This window comes from Serinus canaria, chromosome 8, assembly GCF_022539315.1.
Source record: "Serinus canaria isolate serCan28SL12 chromosome 8, serCan2020, whole genome shotgun sequence".
NCBI classification, from domain to species: Eukaryota; Metazoa; Chordata; class Aves; order Passeriformes; family Fringillidae; genus Serinus; species Serinus canaria.
In genome coordinates, this window is record NC_066322.1 from 11,369,683 (window position 1) to 11,395,712 (window position 26,030).

At 38.6% G+C, this 26,030-nt stretch overlaps 1 protein-coding gene across 1 annotated transcript in view; it reads left to right on the plus strand.

Moving 5' to 3' along the window:
- The window catches only part of ST6GALNAC5 (ST6 N-acetylgalactosaminide alpha-2,6-sialyltransferase 5), a 124,144-nt gene that overhangs the window by 5,279 nt on the left and 92,835 nt on the right, over positions 1-26,030 (plus strand). The window contains exons 2-3 of the mRNA XM_050977520.1: positions 1,443-1,567; positions 1,751-2,112. Of these exons, the coding sequence (XP_050833477.1) occupies positions 1,443-1,567; positions 1,751-2,112 (487 nt within the window). The remainder of the gene's footprint in view (positions 1-1,442; positions 1,568-1,750; positions 2,113-26,030) is intronic.

Genomic DNA, 26,030 nt, shown 5'->3' on the forward strand with positions numbered 1-26,030 from the left:
ACAGTACAAGCCCCATGCCATGCAGAGATAGTCCTCCTGGTTCTGAATGAACAAAATGTGCCTGCATACAAATGGCAAAGCATTTGTTATGTTTTTGCAAGGAAAAACATTAAAAAAATCTGTCAGAGCACAGCCTTGCAGCTCTGGGTTCTCTGGCCTGTGCTGGGAACAGCAGGTTGAGTTACTTGGAATTGTGAATCACTTGGTATTGTGTTGATTCATTCACACACTCACATACACAAAATGGCATGGTAAAAATGTCATACTCTAAAAGATCAAGCCACTGTCATGTGCTTTTTATTCTACAAGTGTTGTGGAAGGAAGGGGCAGAGTTTATACTCACACAACTGCCTGAAATCTGTATACAGTAAGCACTTTGAGAACATAAAGAGATTTTGAAGGGAATTATTATGAACATTATAATGATTTTTTTGTTGTTGTTTCTTCATGCTATCTTGAAAAAGATCAGTTATTTTCATCAGCACCTCAAAGATTCTTCCCCAGAAAAGTACAAAGCAGACTGACAAAGAGTTTCTGAAAGTGGTTTCTATTGCATGAGAAGAAGCAGTGGGAATTTAAGAAGGGCAGAGAAAAGAGTGAATATTTAAACTAAGGACATTGAGACCTAAAATTCCAGCACTTTATGTACTGTACTTCTCACTGATATCAATGGGAGCACATACTTAAAGCTTAGTACAGGATTCAGGGATTCTTTCATATCTGCAAATGACACATAAAAAAAAAGAGGCCAGTCTTTTTCTAGTGTGAAGCCTTTGTTTTATCTTTCATGATACTTGAAATGGCAACCAGCTTTAGTGATGGTTCAAGTGTCAGAATTCACTTTCCCCCCTCCAAAAGAGGATGAGGGAGTCAAACTGCACCATTTTTTGAGGGCAGCCTTGCAGTCCTTGGGAGTTTTAAAATGTGGAAAGTACTGTATTATTTGAGTGTATCAGTGGTGAATGGGATAATTTAGCAGCACCTTCCCCTCTCAAGTATTTATTTTCTTGAATAGATTATTATACAGGAAGGGTTGAGGATACACACCTTGAATCATGAAAGCATGTGTATATGCTGAAGAGGTATTACAATGAATTATAAACTCTGGTAATAGTTTAGAATCCAAAGGGCTGGTGACCTTTGCTTTTAAAAACATGCTTTAAATGTTATCATTCTACAGCACCGTCTTCTCTACTCTATCTTCTAAATGCTTTTGGACACACAGACCATGGGATTAATTATATACTGCAAGCAACAATTCATGAATATTTAACACACTCATTTATACTTAATGAATAAATTTGCATTTTGACAGTGTTATTTAATGTGGTTTAAGGAAAAACTGCTCATTACCTTTCAATTTTGTAGATTAGGAGAATGTAATTGGAATGATAAGGTAGGAGAGTGGCTGCATGATGGTTTCACACGGTTTGTTCCCACAGGTTTTTTGATCACAACGGCTCCGTTTGGTTTATTCGGGGAAAGTTTGGCTGTCTCCGTTACTTCATCCCGCTCGCGTCGGGGCGGCTGGAGCAGCAGGGGCTGAGCTGGGAGGCTGCCCGGGCCGGTCAGAGGGCTCTGGGCAGGGCATTCCCCGGGCCGAGAGCCGAGGGACGCCGCCCTGGCCGGGGCGCTGCTGGGGGCAGAGGGTCCCTGGCCCAGGGCGGACAGAGCCTTGTGGCGGTGCCCGGGGGCTGCCGGAGGCTGCTCTGGAGAGCCCTTCCAGCGCCTGCACCCTGCTCGGTGTGAGCGGCTGCGGGCCCGGGACCGCCCCGTTGCCCCGGGAGAGCTGTTCTGGGCGGTGCCGGGGGTGCCGGGGTGCGGACCCGGCCTGGCCGGCCCTGCCCGACCCGGTCCCACGGCCGCGGCCGGAGCCGGGCGCTGCCCGGTGCGCAGGGCCCGGAGCTCAGCCCCTGCCAGATTGCCCCAGGTTTTGTCGAGTCTGGTTTTCCCCCAGAAGGCTTGGTCCTTTTGAGAACGCTCTGTAAAAAGAAACGAACAAACAAACAAACAAATAACCCCAGCCCCCCCCAAAACCCGCAGTTAGTTCATCGTGCAGCAAGACCTCGGAACAGACCTGTGTTCATTTCGGCAGTTCAAAAGGAGGAGGAGGTAAAAATGTAAATTCTTTTTTTCGTTTAGTATTCTTAATTTTTAAGCCTATCTCATGATTTGTAGGAAGGGGAAGCAGTGAGGAGGAGAGACAACTTGCTTTGGTTTTGTTTTCTGTCAGCAATCCTGATATGAAGACTCTGTCCCATTTAAATTTCATGGATTTTTTTTCCCAGTTATTTTAATAGGGCTGACTACAAAACCTTAGTACGTGGGTATCTTTGCTTTGCCTTTTAAGCATGTGTTTAATCGACTCAAATGTTTCCTTAGGCATAGAGATACTATAAAGATTTCTTAGCTGGTGCTAATTAAAAGAATCAAAAATAATCAGAAATTAAAAAAAGAATTTCCCAGGACTGGGTCTCGTATATTTCTGTATCTGAACAGCAATAGAAGAGAATGTCCCCAGGTTCCTAGTCCTTAATATCAAGGGTTGATTTTGTTAAACAGTTTTTAAAATGGGTTAGAATTTGCTTCTTTAACAAAGTGTATGCATTGTTTCTGTTTGTCATTTTGAAGTGCCATATGGTGGCAGATACTAATCCACAATATGTTGCCACAGTTCTCTCTGATCTCTCTTGAAAAAAACGTAATTACACAAATGGAGACTTGACCTTTCATTCTGATTTAATGGACTGTTTTCTGAGCACATTTCTACCGAAAAGAATTGCATGAAATGTTTTTTTTTTTTAAGTTTGCTATATACATCTTGTCTGGGAAGGGAAAAATCTTCAGGCCATATTTGGGCTGTTCACCAACTCCCCATTCAGCACAGAGAATAATGACAACTTGATTCTCACAAGGGGGCTCTAGAAATAACTTTGATGTCAAGCAAAACAAAGATTTGAAATGTAAAAACTGTGTTGATATCCCTCTCCTCTGGGCAATGATGCATAAGCAAAGATAGACCATCTTTGACATGCTCCTCATCCTATGGGAATATCCCCACACAATATTAATAGAGTGGAATGTACCAGATAAAGCTTGGATCTGCATTTTGGTGTTCTTTTCCCTTAAATTTTTTAAGACTTGAAATCTTAGATACTGCTTTGACTGCATCCAGCAAGCTAAGAACTCATGATTTGCACTCACATCCCCAAACTGCCTGGACCTCCATCATGGTGCATCTCCTGATCAAGAATTGTGTTTCCGTCTCTCAGTGACTTAATGTAATTCTGGTTTTAATATTTCAAAAGAATCTAAGCTCCTGGTGGGATACATGGGGCAAGTCTAGGTGGACTTCCTGTACATGTCTCCTTTTTATTTAACAAAAAATGGAAAGGGTTTGTGCAGGGCCACAGCAGGTGTGTGCAGACACAAGGTCAGTTGTTTCCCAGAGGAGCTGTGTGACCATTGCTGTGCCTGCAGCTGATGCTCATGGGCTGTCACAGGCTGGGATATGCAGGTCCCACAAAGCACAACTGCAGCACTGCCCATTCCTCCTGACTGGGAACAGGTTCTTTTCCTACTTGGGAGGAGAATTTGTAGCCTGCTTAAAGGTTTTTGTTCCTGTTTTGGTCACCAAAATGGTTGATAATGTTGACCATGTGTGAACAATAGAACCTAGGGTTCATTATTTTGTGTATTTTCTTTTTGATACATGCATTACCTTTTCGGTCTGTAATTTGATATGCCCCAAAACAGTTTTCTGGCTGGATCACAGGATTGCTATCTTAGGATATTTCTAAGATATTTGTTGCTGAAAGTGTATGTTGCTTGCCACCATTTTGATAAGGCAGGAAAGCAATAGAAGTTCTATCTTTAAAACTTGTCCCAATGGGAAATCTTGCGTTTTGAATATGGTAACTGATTATATGCATCACAAAACAAAAATGCATAATTGAACAGCAGCAACTGTCTGAAAATAATCTACTATTTCAAACAGTTGAAGGCTCCAGTGTGACAAGTCACCAAGTATTTTAACTCTCTTCCCATCATCAGTCTACATGCTAGCTTGGTAAAAGCTGTTAGCCATGAATACATGAAAGAATCCTTTTTATTCCTCCCATGCCCTGCCTTTAAGTACGCCTGGGGTCGTGTTTGATGGGACACAACAGGCACTAGATCAGATGTCATCAGGCCCCCATATGGCTGTTTGGTTTACTTTTTTTTCCTCGGTATTTAAAGCTTTAAAACTTCTGGGAACAAAAAGAAGATTCGGAATACATTAGGCTTGTCTTTTGACTTTGGTGAATCAAATTTACTTGCATAGTTTAACTCAATAATGTTTTGCTTGATAATGCATGTGAACTGGGAAAGGAACAAGTAAGAAATCTATACTTTTTTCTGAATTTTATTCCAAATTAACTTATTTCTGTTGAACAAATTTGTCAGTTGTATATCATATATGGGGAAAGCCATATATGATGTTTGCTTTGGATTTTACAAGGCAGAGCTACTCACATCCAAGTTATGAAAAATTACTACATTCATAATTTGTAATGTATAAGGAATAGTGAACATCCAGCTTACTGGCTATAGGAATCAAGCCTGGGGGCATATTTAATTGACTCAGAGTCAGACATATTTCTCCTGTGGGCAGAGAGGTAACTTTTCTGGGACACAGAAGTCTCTCTCATTTGTATCTTGTGCCAAAGATCTTTAAGCCTCATGAAAACCTTCCTCTCTGGAGCATTCTTCCTTCCACTACTGTATTTCCTCTTAACAAGGTATTGCTCTTCTGCTGTTAATGTTAATGAGAGTACTAAAATCTCTTAATAAGAAAATGTTTGAATTAATAAAGACACTGCCTTTGCTATTCAGGATCAGCCTGATTCCTTGTGCAGAGATTTCTATGGACAGCTTTACAAATGCCTGTATTTGGCCTGGCCAGGGGTTCTCTGGAAACTCTGCAATTTCAGGGAACAGCATAAATACTCTAGTCAGGCTATTTGGGAAGATAACACAGTAAAATTTTTTACCAGTATATTATCTCAATCTAAAAATTTTGACACCTGAACAGAGCAAGTGCTGCTACATTCATTTATAATGAATTAACTAGGCTTGCCTGAGCTTTTGAAGGTTATGTGACTGCATTTATTGATCTCATTTCACTGGTATCAATAAGAGCTGAAGTTTCTTGTTACCCCATAAGGCCATTCATGCCATTGTGTCCCAGATTCATGTGAAGCTTTTACTTTGATCTAGAAAGGTAAAAAATCTGCATGAATCCTTAGAAGAAGCTCTGTCTGATATGGTTGCTCTGTTTATTGTCAGTGAAGGGACATAAGCCACAGCCCTTTTACTAGCTCTGGGAGAAATGAAGTCTGGTTAGCAACGGATTTATGCTAACTAGTCTGCATTTCTCCATTGATTTTGCTCCACATTCCCCATGTCCCTAAAAAACATTCATACCCTGTGATATTCCTGTGTCCCCCTCTGTCTTTTTCCACACTGCACTTATACCTCTCTTGCCTATCCCACATATATTTCCAGAGAGATTTTCTACTGTGGTAACTGAAGTTAAGGTGGCTTCAGAGCTCCTTCACATATTCTCTACCACCTTTTTTCCTGTCTGGTGGTCCAAAGAAAACATACTTTGGCTGGTTTAAAGTTATGTGTAGACTTCTGGTCCAGTTAATAAATGTGTAACCACTCATTGTTTGCTGCTTCCTCCTCTGAGCAAACGGAACAGAAAGAGACAATTTAAACTGCTCCTGCCTTTCCTTCGTTTGAAGTTCTAGAAGGGTCTCTCTCCTATTATCTGGCTGTTGAGCTCCATGATACTCATGCCTATATTTGAGACCTTTGTTTTTCTGTGAAATTAGTTTCAAATTACCCAGTGAAATCCAAAGTTACTTAATGGAAGTAGACAGGCATGCAAACAAGCAGTGTGTCTGTGATAACATGAGCTTTGTTTGCATTGGGACATTAGGCTTACACAAAAATAAGTGGGAAGATGGAGGCAGTGATTTATTATTCCAGTGGACACCTTTGCTAACTTTCAGGACCAGTTATGAGGCAGATTTCTGGTTTCCCCTTTGGTCACAGACATGGATGGGCTGAGGGGAGGCAGCAGTAAAACCTTTGGAGGGTTTTATCACATTTTGTTTTGTGTCTTTCTTCTTCCCATTTGATTGAATGACAGGTGTCAGTCATTTGTTTTTTAAGAGGTTGTCTTGGTACCTGGAGAACTGGAGGTGCCTGTGTTTTATGTGTTAGTACTAGAAAAATAAATCAGAGGTAGGAACAGAAGCAAAGTATGCAGGGAGACATTGTGTGGCAGAAAACTATGGGAAGAGACTTGGAGAGGTCTGGATTGCCAGCTAATGGAGAGGAGAGGAAAGAAAAGAGCAGCCTGACCTTTCAGTGGTGCCCTTCTAAGAGGTCAGAGGAATGAAACAATAATGGCAGCCTTCCGTCTCGAAAAGGGCAGCAGGAAGAGAAGGGCAGCAGCAGAACTCAGCTACTGCTGTATAGTCGATTAACATTTGCTGCTCACAATCCCATAATTTTTCACTGAGCAGGAGCCAGGATAAAAGCCATCCTATTTAGTGTCCATTTCACATTAGTGTCCATTTTGCAAAGTGAAATCTAATTAGTTAAATGCTTAAAAGTTAATGAAGAATATGCAATGTCAGAAAAGATGTTCTAGTGTAAGTGCAGCCCTCTCATGCAAGCACTGGTGCTGTTGTGAGCTCAGATGATGTAAATAACACCTCAGTGCCAGTGCTGTAACAGGCCATGGAGATGGCCCTTGGCAAAGGGCCACGGGCATGCCCTGCCAAAATGTCCAGTGATCTCTTTAGCGCTTCAGCTCCAGTTAATGAAGGCTCCCCATGGACACATCCGATCTTCTGGAGTTTGTGTGGCATGCACATCTATACTGCAGAATGCTGGACAATAAACCTGAGAAGGTGTTTTATGTGGGATGCATGCACTGCTTTGCTTTAGGACTGCTGCTCACACATAGGTGCAATCCAGCTTGAAATACTTACCCAAGAAATCAAGGGGGGAAAAAAAACCCTGAGAATTGTCTGATGTGCTTCAGATATCACTGGAGTTCCTGAGTTGTCCAGCTGAAAGTGCATTTATTTGACAGGTAAATACTTGATGCTTGAGTACAGAAGTTAGACTATTACATTTTGAGGGCTCTAATATCTCCAGATGAAAATTTCTGCTATAAGACTTAAATTCAGTATTATGTAATATAATATTTTGCCCCTACACAGTGAAATTTCAGCACATTCTTCTCTGGAAGAGTTTCCAGGAATTATTATACTTCTCCAGGAGATGTATCAGAAAAAAAAAAAAAAAACAAACCAAAAACTCTTTGAATCAGACAAAGGAAAACCTGTTAAAAAGAAGTATTGGGTGCAATAGTTCCACAGAGAACAAGGCCAGATTGTGTGTGGGAGTACATCAGCATTGCTCCATTGAAGACAAATGGATGATCTGGACTGAATGTTGAGTCCTGCAGGGATCTTTGGTAATTTCTTTCTGAGCCTCTGTTCTTCTGTCTGAAAGCTGATCAATTGCACCTTAACAGAATCTAAGTATTGTAATTTCAAATGTGTCCTCTTCTTACAATAAATACTCATGAAAATTAATTTCAAACTCTGGTGTGTCAAGACCTAAATACAAGTAATATCCAGCTAGGATACAGGCAAAGCACAAAGCCTTTTCTCATTATATAGTTATCAGAAACACTAAAAAACTATCACTCTAAAAAACTACAGTAGGAAAGACATTTTTTGCTATTTTGATCTATGAGTAATTATATAAAATAGGTTTTTTTAGAGGTAGCTACAGAATGATAATTCTGTGACTTGAAGAGAAAAGAACAAAAGGTTGTAGTTGGAAAAATGATAGTTTTTCTTGAAGAAAAAATGTGAAAGAAAATCAACTTCCAGCAAAGGAGCTAGATGTGATTAGAAAAAAGATATAAAAGTGATCCCTAAAGAGTGAAAAGTAAAAATTGTTGTAAGAAGTGGCTGAAACGTAGCAAAAGAATCAACTACCAGGCCTCTCTGGAGGAATTATTCATAGCAGAGTGCTGAGGAAAAATGAGTATACTAGAGACTTGATGTGTAGTATGTATTCAGGCTCAGATAAATATTCACATTTCACAGCCTTTGCAAGAGTAGCTCCTGTGAGTATTTTAACATTAACCTGGTGATCACCTGTAAAAGCTGTCACTGTATTTCCTGTTCTCTGTACTGGGTTGTTTTGGTTTGGTTTTTTTATTGACAGCTGTGGTTAGTGTGAAAATCCTGGTGAATTAATTAGGAATACTTCCTACTTCAAATACGGTAGAGTGGATTTACCACTATGAGAGAATTGTAGCAAATTTCATACCTTTTTATCTAAGTAGTGCATGGGAATCAGATCATGTGCTGTGAGGAGGAGTCCAGGGAGGGTTCAGTGAGATAACAAAATTGAGATGTTTGCATTCCCACCAGTCCTTCACCCCAGTGCCAGCTCCTGTATCTTTGAAAGGCTTCCACAGCCATGTTTTGCCAAAAGAAGTGGTCCTGGTGCTGGGCCAGCAGTGAGCAGGGATTAGGGCACCTTGTGGAAGCTTAAAGCAGCGCAGAAGGACACCCTGCTGCCCTCAGGTGAATTAAATTGGAGCAGGATTATGCCATGTATGTGGGGTGGCTGCAGGTGCTCCTTCATATCTGAACACCTAGCAATTTGTATAGGGTACCTGAGGAGCAGTAGTGCTAGGTCTGTGATAATGGATGGAAAACCAGTTTGAAAGCTTTCAGAAATCATTGAACAGTTAAAAAATTGAACAGAAATCATTGAACAGTTAAAAGGAGATTCCCTTTCTCCGTTTTAGGGGGTTCTGCAGAAGTACGTAAGTACTGCAGCTGTCTGTGCCCCCTGCCTTATGTTAAACTGGTTTTGCTAAGAAAAGAAAATTTCTGAACCCATTTTTAGTTTTAAAGATTTTGTCAGGTTTGGGATTTTTTTTGTGTATGTATTAATGGCACAGTTTACAAAGACTGGTAGAACACTAGTTACAATCACCTGAAGTTGACAGCATTTCTTCTGCTGTACAGTGGAACTCTGTGGACTTCATTTGAGATTATTGTCTTGGCTGGTCAAATATTTTGAACAGTTTTTATCATTTGGATGAGAAATGAACTTAGGAAAGGAGCAACTCATTGGCTGTATGTGGCCACTTTTAATTCTTGAAACCAGGCCCCTCCCACAAATCAGGTAAATATATTTTATTAGCACCTTTGTTGTTAAGATATTGATATTTCTGTGGCTTCCTCATGGACTTCTTAGTGAATATTTAATGTTTGAATTGTGAATATATGTCTAATCACATGGTATTATTCCTGTTCCTTGAGTGGATGCCCACAATGCTTTTAATCAGAAAATGAGTTTTGGTAGAGCCTGTTAGGCAATTACTGCCTTTGAAAAGAGGAGAGAAGGCTCTGTGAAGGGGAAGGATACAATATTCTGTTTGTGTTCCTGAATATTGCACATGAAATAGCAAGAAGTGCCTGCCTACCTCACTGTTAGCTTTTAGTAGTTGTATTTAAGTTATCTTTTTTCTCTTCAGTGCCCTTCCATGCTCCTCTTAGCCTTATTCTTTACAGAGAATTTCAGAAATGAAGACATAAATTGTCTGACATAAGGTCTATTTGTGTGTGAATACACTTAGAGAGGGCCCATGAACATTGAAATGCTCTTCAGAAGATGAAAGCAAAAAGCCATTTTCCCTTATCCTCACTCTCTCAGGCAGGATGAGCACACTCAGAACAGCCATGACGAGGGTATTTCTAAAATTTTTTAAGAACAGGTGATTAATTTATGAGAGCAGATCCTCAATTGGTGTAAACTACATATTTCATTCATTAATCTTGCTATGCTGATTTGCACTGAGAACCATCTCCATAATTTTCAGAATATTATCCTACATGCTTCTTGCCCAGAGTGCTGTCTCACAGGATGGTCAGATATGATGACAATGGATGTGGTATAAATAGGCAGAGACAGATCTCTGAAGGGATCGGTTTGAAAGAGCCAGATGGCAACAGCCACATTTATTTTTTTCCCAGTGTCACAAATATGGTTTGCAGTAGGGTTGTGCTTTTTCATTCCAAATGAACCCAACCAAAACCCCATGTATCTTTTTCCATGTATATTTCAGTTCCTCAGGGAGACATCTATGGGCACAATTATACAAAGTCCAGGGCTCATTTTACTGATTTACCATCCAGGAAATGCAGTGACATAACCAGATTGCTTATAATTCTGGTTTTTTTAATTGGCTTCCTGAAACATTAAAAAAGAAACAGTGAAAAGCACAGTTGCTGATACAGGGTCCTATGCATACCACTGCTTTGCCTGAATAAGCCTCTGATTAATTCTGAGATCCCTTAAAACACATCTTAGTCATCCTAAAATCTAAACAACTTTTCTGTGTTCAAATTAACATCCACATCACTCACTCAGAACTTTGCTCTTGATATTTCTTTCACTTCTCTGCCATTTTTTTCCTGTTCTCTTCTGTCAGCTGGTAGAAGTTCATACCCTCTCCTTGATAATTCTGTGCATAGGAGACAATAGCTTTCACATAAATAAAATTAGTTTCTCTTCCCTTACCATGTCTATAGCCAGCTGAAAACTTTTCTGTCTTTTCTTTTCTTTTCTGTAGTGGAGGTAACACTATGCTATCCAGAGCAGGTGTTCTTTTGGTACCAAGCAGCACATTTGAGTCAAAAGACTCATTAACTGACGTGTGAGCACGCTGTATAAAATTCTGGATTTTTAATCCTCATACCAGACGTGGGACCATAAGTGTGCCTTTTCTGCTTTTGCCAAGTTTTTACTAATGATCATTAAGAAGTACAGTTAGATCCAGCATTTTTCAGCCTCAGTCTTCACTGACTTGTTGAGTGTTTTTTACATAACAAGAATTGCTATTTATAACGTTACAATGCAGAAGGGGAGAACTTGCAGAGGGCAGGTTCCCACTGAAGCAGAGCTCCTTTTCAGAAGAGGGAGGAGATAAACCCAGATTCCTTTCACCTGCCCCCGCCCTTGGTAGTTGTTTACATTGACCCTAAGGTGAGGCTACCCAGCTAGCAGGCAGGACAGGCTTGGCTCTCACCCAGTCTCTGCTCTGGGAGATGCCTCTCCCCTGTCTCTTCTCTCCTCCTAAAGAGTTTTGGAAGCTGGAATCCTGTTTGGGGTGTTTGCTTCTCCCTCCTCCTCGCCGTGAGTTCACGTTCCCCTTTCACGAGGAGCTGCGTGGGCGGCTGAGAGATGCTTAAAGCAGCAAGGTGGCAAAGGAGGCAGGAGGGCTCGGGGCTGGCAGGGGCAGCTCCAGCCCTCCTGTTCTCAGGCTCAGCTGAGCTGTGCCCAAGGCAGACGACCTGAGCTGGGTAGGAAATGCAGGCTCTTGAGCTGTCTTTATGCCAGCTCTGTCAGGTGATCAGCTATCAGCTACCTGATCTTTCAATATGAGGTATTGGCCTGAATGTGGCAGGCAGTGCACTGGGAAAACACGGGGAAATACATTTCTTTTTTTATTTTCAAACTGCAGTCTGAATGGGGAGACAAGTGATTTGGGGTTTTTTTGTGTATTTTTATTTCTGCCCAGGGGAAGTTTAAGGCCATTTTTGATCTGTCTTATGTTTGGGGACAGTAAAATAAAGGAAGCAATAAGGCTCTGTAAATACAATTTTCTGGAGTACAGTGGCAATGATACTGATTAGTGATAAGTGCACTATTGTTCCTTGATATCTCTATGAAGTGGAGGCACAAGTATTTTGCTCCCTGGTGATCACTCACTTGAGGATAACTTTTTGTAGGAATTTATGCTCAGCTGCATTCTGCCCTATTTCCTGGTATTTTTGGTAAATCAAACTGGTGCCTTCAGCATGCTTGCCTTTGTACTTTGAATGGATTGTCATTTCAGAGATGAAAAATCCTTTATACAAATTTGAAGGATAAAAACTCTGTATGGCTTTTATATTCAAATTTGTTTACAGAATGATATTTGCGGATAGCTCTTTAAGTCACTCTCTTTTTTCTCTTTATTCTTTTTTAAGTGATGGTGTAGTCAGGAGCTTGTTCTGTGCTTGGAGATGTATTTCTTTTATTATGTCCGTTATTCATGATGGTTCTGTACTCATGCTACGGGAATCTGCTGCATTCATTAAATACCATTTCATAAAATTGATGGGCTGTAGCTGGCACAAGTTTATCTATAATATTTTCAAAGAGACTATATCATGTAACCAGCTGGTAAGATAAGTTTATAAGTTTGAAAACATATACAGATTTATTATGCATTTTCTGTTTGCATTGCTCTGTCACCTCCATGATCAATTCCAGATGCCTCTTGGAGCTGGAATTTGATTCTATTTTGCTGCTGACATGCAGCAAGCCCTCTTTAGGATTTCCTTTGCTGTGTGACGTTATACATTCTTCCGGAAAAATACAAAGCTTCCAATTCTTGTAATTATTGCATTCTAACTTAATTCCTTCTGCTAGTTCTAACAAGACAAACTTTATTTTCTATATCAAATACTTCTGATGCAATTTCAGTGCTGCATACTCATGTCTCTATGCAGGCATTGTTTATGGTGTAAAGGTGAATAAACACTACAACATAGAGAAAAGTTACAAAGAATTTTGAGAAGCCTCGGGGTTTCAGTTTTGTATGCACATAAAGGGGAAAATTTCTGTTGTTGTTATGATGGTCTAAGAGTACAGATAAGACAAGGTTTTCAGGAAGAAGTAATATATATTATTATAACAGGTATTACAGTTTTTGAGGGGGGAAAAAATCCTCACTTGGCCTTGTGCACCCAAAGCTGGGCTGTTTGTCCTTACTGTGTTCACTTGTATAGTAAAGGATATACCTCTCCCTAATGTGTCAAATTCACATTTTTCATAAAAGCTGACATTGCTCCCTTGCTTTTGTATTCAGCAAGTAAAATTTTCTCATAGCCACCAGCATATTTTTTTTCTGTTGGAAAGTGTGCATTATAATAATGAAGTAAAAGCTACATAGCAAGGAGATGGTTATTATAGTGGACAACACAAACATGATGGCTTCTGCACTCAGCGCTGTAAAAGTAAATTGCAGATGGTGGGAAGTGCTGTGGTCTGATTACTTTAATGTGGTAATACATTAGCTTAATGTATTGAAGGTCAGGAAGTGTACATCTCAGTGGCACTAAACTGGAAATCTGCAGAATATAACAGAAACCAGCAACAAGTATCATAATTGATAATCATTAAGAAATTAATTTAGCCAAAGAGAACTATTTCTAAACAGAAGTGAAGAACAGAGGGCTATACACCTGTATGCAATTTTGCAACCACTTTGTCTCAAGGAATGTTTTATTTGCAAGTGCCACTCCTCCTGCAGACACAGTTAAAATAGTTTCTCCTTGTGCACATTGCTCACAGAAGTCTGTCCATTAAGAATCAGAAATGCAGGAAATGCAGGATCAGAGCAGATTCTTGAACACTGATGGTTAGGAATTTGGTGGTTTGTAAGAATTCTCATTTCATCCAGATTATTTTGGTGGTCAAACTTTTAGATCTAGAAATACGCTCTCCATTCTGTGTGCACACAAATCTACTTGGCATTTCACAAATGCTAGAATCTGTTAGGCTGTTTTTTGTTGGATATGAGTTGGTTTTGTTCTGCTGCTCATTAAGAGATGTAAGAATATATAAAACAAAGTACAAGACAGTTATAATAATTTGCTTTGCGCTGATCAGCTGATGCACTGGAAGGTGTGATAGAACCAGAAATCCTAGCAATTTCAGTATGTTCCTGGGTACTGAGGTAATAGTCACAAACCATGTTTGGCAAGGCATTTCTTAATCCTTGGGACATTTTTTGCTCAACGACTTAGAGCACTGAAAATCTGAAGACAAGAAAATTCTTTTTGATTGATCTTGCTTCACCTTTGATTCTCATTCTGCCTAGCAGCCTTGGTCCAAATAGATCCCTCCTGCCTTTTCTTCTTCCAGCTAGTTCTGCATCCTAGTTGCAATAAAATGGATCTCTTTTCAGACAGTGAAAACTCAGTGTTTAGGTAGACAAACTGCAGCTTTCAGAGCAAACCACAGGAGAATTTCACTTCTTGCCTGTGCAGGTTGCTTTCTGAAGTCCGTTCAAAGACTTTACTGCTTGGAAACTCTCTTTCATTGAGGATGAGACATCCACAGCTGAGATCCCACAATGACTCTCAGGTTTGTAGTGGTTTACATGGTTTCTCTCTCCTGTCACTGTACGGATGGTTTAGTCCTAAATGGAGCTTGTAATGCAACAAGCCAATGACAAAACATTTGCCTTTAGCTTTCAGTACACAGCTATCATCTTTCAAAATGGACAAGTCAGAAATACTGATCTTAATGGCAGAGCACTCCTGAATGCTTCCCACAGTTAGCAATGCTTCTACTGAATTTCATTATTCTACTTTAGTGACCCAGAAATAAAGAGAGCTTTAATTACTTCCATTGTAATCTGAAATATGGTATGCCTGTCAACCAGCCTACAGGACTGATTAGTTTATGACAGGTGAAGAGTTTTGCACTGTAAATACTGTGCAATGCTTTCCCATTATTTACAGCTATGTCATATGTGTATTCATGTCTAGTTCTTATGGTGCTATTAATTTCTGAACTGATCCTGAGCTGAACGGGAGAAGCTGAGCTTCCATCTCATTAACCTTTTTGTTTTCCTTTTTTTTTTTCCTTTTAGTAGTCAGAAGAGCAACACATACAAAACACTGGTTAGAAACATTTCAGAAATGCAATGTAGTTATATAGTCAGTTTCCAAAACATGTTTTTGAAGACTATATACCTGTTTTTCTTTCCATTTCTTGTCTTCAGTCAAAAGGATGATGTATTACTGGATATTTAGTGCATTACTTTTTGTGGTATAATGCTGCTTTGAAAGATGTGCAAGCAGCCTAAATTTGATGGGAATATGCAAATGTCATGCAATACAACAGGCTGTGCTAAAGTGGAAGAACACAGACAGTGCATCTCTGTTTTATAACAAGGTAGTTTGTTGTTTTTAATGAGGCCATTGGGCAGAATAAAAAGGGTGTGACTTTTTTTTTCACTCATTGCAAATATATCTCTCTGATCTCCCTTATTCTCTTATCTTTGGATGAGCTAGATTATACTAGGGCCCCTCAGAATCCTTTGTATTTTTTGAGCCTTTCATATCTCTTATCTGAGAAATCATCTTTTTTCTTTTATAGCAGACTTTCTAACATAGCTTTCTAGCTGGCCTGTTTAACAGCTTTTTCAGATCTATTCTGTTTGTCCAGTAACTAAAGAACCTGGTCTGTCACATTTCCCAGTAACTCTTCTACAGACTGAAAAGCATCCTGCCTCAGAACTGCACTCGTAACTCAGTGTGCAGACATGACCACCTGCTTCCCTATTTCATCACTCATTGGCAATTACATGAGTCATGCATGCAAATTAGGGACAAACAAGTCTTAGGAAATTTAAGTTTACCCAGACTTTCCAAACATTTTCTGATGTTTGCAGATGTACTTTAAGTTTGTGAAACTTTGGGAGGCATGATGTTTTTTCTTTTAAATAACAACATCTTGGTGCCTATCCAGTTCTTAAGCATAGATAAAATCTAAACAAGTAATGCCCTTGTCTTATAAATAATATAGTATAGTTTCACTCTCAAAAAATGCAGCCATGCAGAATTCCCTTTTACTGTCTGAAAAAAAATTACAGACAGTCATAAAAAATATGTGAGCTAATTATTCATATTTATTTCCCCAAAGTAGTGAGAATTCAGAGATTTATAATTTATTTCAATTAGGAATTTGATGCTGTATTCTGGTGACAGGAAATGCTTAATTCCTGATGCACCAAACGTGTGACAGTCTGTCACATCAGCCATTTGAGCTGATGTTTCCCACTCATCTTACTGAGTAGATAATGGCAGGAACATTGTGGATATTCTGCTCAGCCCATTTAAAGCCTTTCTTCACTACCCACTGTGCTCTTCACAGACACACCTTTGGATGTATTTTTAGGCATCTTGACAGAAGTATCTTGCCTTGTAGAGTTTCTGTCTTCCAACTTAGTAACACCTACATAGGGGTGCACAAAGCAGCTTGGATCCAAAATACCCCCTTAGTGTCACAGCTGGGGTTCTTGGGGTGGTCACATTTGACCAACACTGTCCTGCTTCCAGATCTGAGCTGGGGTGTCTGTATGGTACTGGGCCAGCCTTGGATTGCACTGATTCACACAACTGTCCTGTATTTCACTGCACAGTTGCCTCAACACAGTAAGTGGAATTCCTTCTGTGGTTTTTTTTTTGAAAAGAGAAAGTTTCTTTGAGAAGAACCTCTTGGGAAAACAGGGCAAATCCTTGGATAGCAAGCTCTCATACTCTGGTAACATTTAATTTAAAAGTTTTCTGTAGAAAGAAGATACTTGTAGACAGTCTGCCATGTAATGAGACCATATTTGGGGCAGACAGATGGAGCTAAATGAACCAGGAAAACCTACAGCTCATTTTAAAAGGTTTGATGTAGCCAGAGAGTAAAACAAAACAAAACAAAAAAAAAAGTAGAAAAAAAGAAATGGAAGTTTTGTAGGATAATCCTGAGTGTCTGTCCCTAATGTATTGACTAGCTGAATGGCAATTTTTAGAATTCAGGAATCAACTATATTAGCACATTCAAGAAGATAAAAAATTACCCAGTCTTGCTTTATCCATTGCTGTAGTCCTTATATTTTGTAACAGTGCTTTCTGTACTATTTGAAAGATAATCATGCTAGAAAAAGCACACATTGTAAGAAGTTTCAGAAGGTATAAGAGCAAGGGCTTTCTCTCTGAAGGATAATGAGCAGAAGGGCACCCAGATGAATATGTACAGCTTGTAAAGAAAAAAGCACAAACTCCTCTCAGCAATTTCTGAGGAAAAAGGAAGTTAGCAAGAAAGAGAAAATTGATATAAACATACTGTCTGACTCATACAAATGCTGAATACCAGCAATTAAAACATTTAAAAGATGGCACTGCATGTTAATGCTTCTTCAAAGACAGTGTCTATTCTTCTCTAGTCTTGTGTAATATGCATCATCTCTGGGAAGCTGAAAAGTGTGTAGGGAGGTCTTCAAAATACTGCTTTTCCTTCTGAATCATTCCTCCCAGAGATAGTTAACTATTGCCATCTCTTTGCCATAAACCAAATGATAGCCTAAACTCAATTGTAATAGCAACATGGTTTCCTCTAGCATAATTTCAAAGCAGGGAACCTGAGGATATGTTTATTTATTGCTTGGTGAACAAATATATTCTCAGCAGATGACAACTGAGGATAACATCCTACTTTAATGGCACTTTTTCATGGTATGTTTTTTTCCACTTTCCTTCATATTCACCTTCTTGTATTTTCTATTTACTAGTTTCTGAAGTACAGATCAACACTAATCAAACAGGCTATGCTTTTAAAGCTCCATTCTTAGTCATGCTTGGGTTGAATGTGTGAAAACACCACCTTCCCAGCCAGAGACACCACTGATACACTGCAGTCTAAGAAGTCTCATGTTTGGGGTTCTAACGAAACAGGCACTCACACACTGCAGGATGTAACTATAATTTGCATGCTGATGAAATACACTGCCAGTGTAAAAATGGTCTGAAACCTCTAGAGCAGTATCTTAAGGAAGATGAAGGAAACAAGGAGGAAGGGTTTGTGGGGAAAGAGACATAATTTATAGCATCACGACATTTTGTCTGGCAGGCATGCTTTCGAAGTGATGGTATGAGTGTCACTAACTTCGGGGTACACTTCTAGGTGTAAATATAGTTTCTCTTTCAGGGGGATTATCATACTGTATTTTCTCACTTTATCATTCACAACTCATCTATAAATATAGATATTTATATATTTTAGGAATAAATAAACAGCCTGCATTTCAGAAGTAAATGAGTTCTGACTCTGGACAATAAATACAGGGTTATGTTTACCTTAGAGCTCCTTAGTGGTCTTCTCTGCTGTCTCTAGAACATGTTTCTCCATAGCCTACATGGTCCCCATTCCTGAGCTTGAAGAGCCTTCTGCTCTCAGTGATCTGGGGACCCATTTTCAGCAACTGACATTTCCTGAGGAAAGTATGCAGGGAATATGTGTATATGGAACCAGTTCCATGGAGTAACCAAAGCTTGTAACAAAAGTACCACAGCACAACGGGGGCATCTGGTACACATGAACATTAATTTCATGTTGCCTTTAGACAGACACCTTTTTAAGTCAGTAGGTCAATCTTCAACTCACCCTTTCATTCTCAAAATTAATTCCCATGCTAGGAAACTGAGCCAAAGCTCAAAGCCACTTTTCCATGCCCATGTTCACACACTAGCCTTGGGCCTAAATCACCTACTGAATAATTTAGAGCAAACAGGAACATTTTTATGGTCCCTCATAGCAGTTTTTCCACTGCTTTGAGCAGCCATAGCTACATAAAACAGGCAAAGTTAGTCCCAGAGCCAGAACCAAATACACACAGATTGCTAATTGTTGTGCTGTTTAAGCCAAGATTTTTTCCCATTTTTTGTACATATTCATTTCCATGATCTTAGCAGGCTCAGGGCAAAGCCCTTGACAAGACTTTTGTTAGCGCATAAGGTTTTGATTATTTTGTTGCTGGCCTTAAAAAGGCATTCATAAGGCATTATGATCTGTGTTTTTTAACTCTATTCCTCAGTTAGTTGATCCTATTTGCTTTGCCTTTTAAAGTCTAGTCTTGGTTTCTTTCTAACCATCTGCACCAAATGATAAAATGTGAGCCCTGAGGCCCTTTCTTTGGTTGCACTTTCTGCCATTCCAAGTTAAATCCATATTTAAATTTTGAGCCCTTCTGTGGGAAGGGCTGAGAGCTGGTGTGTTTAATAAATCTATCATGACACACTAAATGAAGTAGAAAGCTGATCAACACTTACTGACTATTAGTTGATCTTAGGATGCATGTTTTAAAAACAATTCCATGACCTGGTGTAGAACATTTTACTTCCACAATGCTTAGCACAGTCACCAGTTAAATCATTGGCCTGGGCAAGGTTGAAAAGGCTGTCCTCTGAATTTCTGCCAGATCACCTAATACGTGGATAAACAACACATCCGGTATCTTGTACCAAAACTTTCACCAACTGCCCACCCTTAATTGTTGCCTCTGGCTGTCTAAAGGAAGCTACTTTAAAAAATGATACACTGCTTTAAGCAGACATTTCCCTTCCATACAAGATAATTGAGGCTTTCCTCTACAGCCTTCCTTGTTTCACCTGGACCACTCCTTACTCCTTTCCATTCCCTTACATCCTCACTTGGATGTATACAGCTGAAAATTAAGTTAGCCAAATAAATTGCATCTGAATCCCAATGTGGGAATTTTGTAAGGTCTCTAATCTGGCACCTAATCTGTCTTGATAAGAGACAACTAATACTTAATATTTCCATTCATGAACAGTAGCTACTTAGACTGCTTAGAGGGTACCTTAAATTTTTGCATGCTATTTATTTTTCATTTCTGCATGTTCTTAAACATCTTCCTCTGTCTGTTTGTTGACTGATAAATCTAGCTGCTATAGTCTTGTGTAGACATCATTTATACCTAGAAAAGCATATCTGAAAATACATTACCTTTAAATAGCAGGATCCATCACATCTGAGCTCCCATGTCTGATATCCAAAAAGCTCCATTTCATTTCAGAAGAAAAATTGCTTCTGTCAAGGTAAACAGAATGCATTATCCCCCCTTAATAACCATTTTTAAGCATGCTTCTGTATTACTTTTTTCACAGCTGTATTGCAATAAGCCTTAGAGTAATTGCCAGTTCTTCTGTCTAATAGGTTCATTATTCTTTTGCCATAATTGCAGCCATTAAACGTCCAATTGTTAAATTTCCACTCCTACATTTACTTAGTGTTACTTTTTATAATGGGCTATGTCATTACAGCACCCCAGTGGCTACAGCTGTTGTTCAAAGTGTTTCTAAAAGTCAATGAGACCTGAGATATGTCTGTATTCTTGATTTTTCACAGATTCTCTCCACTGCACTTTGTCATCTTTTTTTAGCTTTTATAAAGATAGCTGCATTTAGATACCCTTTACTGAAAGTTTAAGAACCTGACCTATTCAAGAAGCCATAAAACTATGACTTTAATATTTCTAAGACACCATTTTTTCAATTTTATGAAATGATTCATATATAACAAGGTGATGGAGCAAAGATTTAACTAAGGGAAATTAACACTTATGGCTTAATAGCTTTTCGAGAGCACTGATTTATCTTTTGTCATGTTAAATTTGTTGGGCTTTTTCTTTGTTGTAAAAGAAGCCTAGCTTCTAGTGTTAGCTACAGTTGTGGTAATAAAACAACCTTTCCAATGCCCCTTGCTTCATTACTTGGTATTTCTAGACATGTTAATAAGTATGCTAGGGTTTGCTTCTTATTTGTGTGGGAGGGACTCCTTGATTTGAAATGTTGCATTTAGACCTGATAAGAAAGTTTTATTTTAAAAATTAAGTAAAAACTATTAGAAAACTATTAGGAGTACTGTGGTTTTTTTTGGTTTTTTTTTTTTTTTTCTTTGGTAAGACACTGTCATCTATCTGGTTTGTGTGTGATATCTGGTCACAATTTGCTTTTTTAAAATAACACTGAAAAAACTGCTTTAATACACCTGCACTAACACTTGCATTAGTTTTTGTTGCTGACAAGATAGAGAAGCTGTCCTGGAAATTGCTGGAAACAACCATTGTCAGCCCCAATCATTTCCCTGGCAAAGCTGATACATGATACCCAGTAAGTTTTTGTGAGGTTATCCAGCCTCTTTTTAGGATATAACTTCATATCACTTTAAAACTTTCATAGGCAGTATGTCATTTTTATTACTTAGATTTCATCCTCCTCCATAAGGGGTTGATTAAAACTGCATTTGAAATGTATATCGCATAAGGTTTTTTTATAGACCACATTTTCATTCTTAACCTCATTACCAAGCTGTAATTTTTTTCAGTGATTAACCTAAAATTGCAGCATTTCCTATCAGTATATGCAGTATCTCCTATCATCTCCCTCATACATTATAATAAAAATAATATTATATGGAATATGATTGATTTATAGAAAAAAATAGATTTTTATTTCAATACTTTTAAAGAGAAATGTTTTTACATCCAAATTCCTTCCCATATTGTAGAGCTTACACTGAAGACAAAAACAGAAAGAAAAGAGGTCACGAAAAAAAATCGGCTTGTTATTTTCTGTGTGGAGATAGACTTTCCACAGAGGAAGGCAAAGAAAAACCTTGTGATTCCTACTTCTAAATTGCAGCTCAAATCTACATCATTATCAAAGAAGAAAGTTGTTACCACATCATATCTGTGTACATGACATTTATCTGCTTGTTATCATCATGTTTCCAGTGCTGAGGTAGTGGGTAATTAATTCTTTCAGTGCCTGGCACCAGATTGCAGTTATACTAGATATGCCAAGGTGTTGAAGATGCCATTCAGGTGTTCTGTTCTCTTGTGCAGGGGTTCTTTTTGAGCTAAGTAGATGTAGCAAATTTCTACTGTAATTGTCAGCTTTACAGCTACAGAACAGGCTTTGCTTTCCAGGATCCCTGGATTATAAAATTCAAGGAGATACAAAGGATGAGAGAAAAAAAACCCACCAGCTAGCATTTTGGGGAAAAAAATTATAATGGGATTGATGTTTATATAAGAAACTAGGTAGTAGAAAATATGTAATTAATTTTACCCCAATTTTAGCTCTTGGGGCACTGGGTAGAAGAAAAACATATTCTTGATTTAAAATCCAAGAGTATCACAGTCAGCAGATTATCAGATTGTGAATTTCAGATGTTTTAACCAGATGTACAATTCACAAGTAAATCACAAGCCATTCTGCAAGCCATAACACTTAGTTAATAAATAGAGCTTGTAATTCACACAGGCTAGAAATAATTCCCATTTACATTTTTCATTGGAGTTGTTAAAAGTATCATCATCTTCTCTCTTTTACCCACCAACCATTATGGCTATAACAGCACAATTGTGCAGAAATCATCAATTCAACTCAGCAGTGCTATCAAGAGGAGGCTACAAATGCTGAAATTCCTCCTGACTGGCTGTGCAGCCTAAAACCTGCCCATGTGCCTTAGTCCTGTCACCCTGCAGGAGCTGTGGGTAGGCCTGTGAGGCTGGGGGAATAGTCTGCAGCATAATCTGAACAGAAAGGCAAGGCTGTTGCACTGCTTTTTTTCATACATGAGTAAAGTTCAAGTTGTTTAAGGCTCCAGTTCATAGGTGAAATTTCACTGAAAGAGTTAGGACCATCCATAAACTGAATGTGAAGGCAAAGTGCTTCCCAAGGGGAGGAACAGAGTGCTGTGTCACTGGGACTTGAGTGCTGGATGGGGATTTGAAATATATCATGATCTGTAAAATGTGCTAGAAGTAATGTCAGGGCTAGGCTGTATTCTGGCCAAGCTCTGTGAAAGAAGGAGCCTGCTCCTCAACTTTCTGGAAGAGGTAAATGTTTTTTTCTTACCAGACAGTGCTGAAGTCACTGCTGAAAGGCAGAGTTGAGCCTACTTTTATGGGGGCAAATAAAAGTATACATAGCAGAGACCTTGGAACATGCTTCTATGGCACTGATGGATGCCGAACACCGTTTTTAAGGCCTAAAGAGCCAAAGAACCTCAAAAAGGTTCCCACTCCCCAGGATGCTGCATGGGAGTGGGAGAGGAGTGCATGTGTACAAAGGTGTTCTAGTTTGAATGGTAAATTCTATGGCTCATGCTTGTTCATCCAACTGAAGTATCTGTGCAGTAAACAGGATCTTTTTTTCTGCCTGTTCTGCATGAACTACTATCATCTACATTCCAGATGTAAAAAGTAGTGGTGGAAACAGAAAATATGGAAGAAACTTTCTGTTTCCAAATTATGGCTCTTGTTCACCTTTTATTAATTGCAAACAAGGCCAATCCTTGCATCTTCTAGACTATTAGCTGGAAAGAAAATTTCCTGTGGCTTGGGAGTAGAATGACTTTGATATGGTATCACTGATGTTGACTGTAACCCACAGTGGATCTGCCCTTTTTTGTATTGGAATAATCCCAAAGCCATTATTACAGTGACTTTTTCTGACTGACTCTGCTTTTATTCCTGCTATTGTATTCTTTTCTTTTCTCTCAACAGTACACCAGCATATCACTGTGAGCTTGAAATAATAATAACATTTTAGATAGTTTATGACACAGCCTTAACCTTCTTTAACAGCAGTTTTATGTATTCAATATTGTGCTGCTCTAGTCGGCTTGCAGCCTTTCAGAAGCGCTGGTCACTAAATAAAATAAAGTTCATATTTATTGCTGTGTGTCATCTAAAAGCAATCACTCAAAACAAGAATTATAATATCTTCTACAGATGAAAATGTTTTTGTGATGGAACTTGGCAAGGCCAATCTGTTATCATGAGGCATGGAGAAGAAAGGCCAATGTTCTTGACTGTTTAGTGAATGCACTTATTTTCTTTTTGCAATTTTCATTATGGCAAATTGTTTGACCTAGCAGAGAGACACCTTCTCAAGGCTGGGATCATATTGTTTTGCTAGTATAATTCCATCACAGTCAACAATGTATATAAATGGAAAAATGAGGCAGAAAGGTACAATGGTATAGAATGATATGTTTTCAGATCAGTAATCAGTGTCTATTTAAAATAAAATAGAAATATATTAAATTATATGCTTTGACTCTATTTTATTAAGGTGAAGTGAAGTTTTATTGCTAGTCTCATGATCAAATGAAAGAAAATAGGGGTAGTGAGAGCTATGCACAGGAGAATAAAGCCAAGTAGCTAAAAATCTGCTTTATTAACCTAACAGTTTTTGACATTCTGTGAAGTCGTTGAGATGCAATTTTTCATCCAGAGCTAAAAAGTTTCCATGACAGTATTAGTTAAATAAAAAAAAGGAAAATAGAAGTCCTGGGCATTTTGTGCATCTCCATTGCAGGAGATGCATATGTTTGATTTTTTTAGGACAGTGTAAAGGAATAAAAATGCTAATTTTTCCCATCTAAATTCTAGAGAATAAATAGAAAAATAATAGCTAAAATAGTGAAAATTACTCGGAGAGTAGTAACTTCTACAAACAAAAGCACTGGTTTTTCCATTACCTTGCTAAGTCAATACAGTGGCATTTAACTGTTCATATTCTTACTTTCTTTGTAAAATGGATTTGTTTCTTTTTTGTTATATTTTTCAATGTAATGGAAATATCAAGCCTAAGGTCATTCTTTCCTCAATTTTTATTTAGCAAGTATTATTTTACAGTATAAACCAGTATGTGAAAGATCATCAGTCCTTAATTTATGCTTTTGCAGCCCAGTACTCACGTGTAGTTACATTGGACCAAATTTAACAATACTGAAGGAGAAAAACAGACACAGGTTGATCTTATGAACTTTTAAAGACGTGAGGTGCTTGCTCATGTCTGTGGTTCCACACAAGTTAAATTGAATTATGCAAATAAGACCACATGTGTACACGCTGTCAGGTTCCAGTTAATAAATGGTCTTACTCCTCTGTTATTTTCATGAACTACACAAAAAAGGTGCTTATGTAGACACTTCCTCAAAAAATATGAATAAAATTTTCTATGAGACGAGCAAAATAACACCATTTAATCTGGCTGTGAATGAAACTGCAAATACAGTGTTTCACTTTCTGAATTTCTGAACTGTTTTAATTACATTATGAATTTATCTCCATATGGTTGCTGAAATGCTTTGAAACTGTAGTTATTAGCCATTTGAATTTATGTTGTGCTGGTTTTTGGTGGGGCCTGATTCTTATGATTACATGAAGTGTCTGACACCTGTGGAGCAATGGTGAGGAGTGTTTAAAAAGATCTGCTAAGATTTGCTCCTTATTTACAGCCTCATAACATGGCCAAAAGCAGGTACAGTTATCCTAGTGCAAATTATAATCAGACCCAGTACTTTCATGCACCTTTATTTTAAATCATGGCATTGCAGGTATAAATATGTACCCATGTCATAAGAGAGTGGATGATTCCTAGAAACTTGTGTAATATGTGGCAGTGATCTCTGGAAGGAGTCACTGAACATGTACACACACACTCACAAACACCTCCAGGACTATCTGCAAGCAGCAGTGCCTTTCAGAGCATAGCCAGCAGAGATGCTCAAGGCTTATGATAATCTTCAGCAGCTTTTGCCAGCTCTTGCAATACTCCTCAAGCATGTGACTCAAACACACTCACAAACACCCAGGCACCATGCCCTGCCTCATGTGGCCTTTTGGTCACTAGTGGTTTGGCTTCCTGAGAGGGAGGTGAATCTATTCTTTAGTCTGAGTTTCGTCTGGGTGTGCAAGATATGATTAGAAGAGATCTGCCTTGCCATGGATTAGGTCACGTTCGGACTTAGTTGTAGTTCAGACTACTGCAAGCCAGCTCAGAGAAGTGGCAGGAAATATTGCTGTGCCCTTTCTCTCACATCCTTGCATCAATTTGTTTTTGATTAGTCCTGCAGTCAGAGGTGGTGGAACATAGAGTGGAAGTTGCAGCCTTGAAGTAGTGAAGACTTAATAAAATAAGGCTATTTTATTTAGTCGCTGCTTGCCAAGATATTTCTTACAAACCCAAAATTATTATTTTCATTTTACTGATGCTTTTTAGAATGAGGTGAAGGTTTTTTAGTTTGAGACCATGACAAATTCAACTGTTAAACAATCTGTTTTTATAACAGTTTTTCTGACTGACCTATGAGTTGCAAATCAACTCAATTTTTCTTATTCTCTATTTCATTTTTGAGCTTTATTGATAGTGATGAGTCATATGAAAAAGACTTCATATATTTTAGTGGTTACTGGAATTGTTCATACAGTCAGCAATGACTTGCCA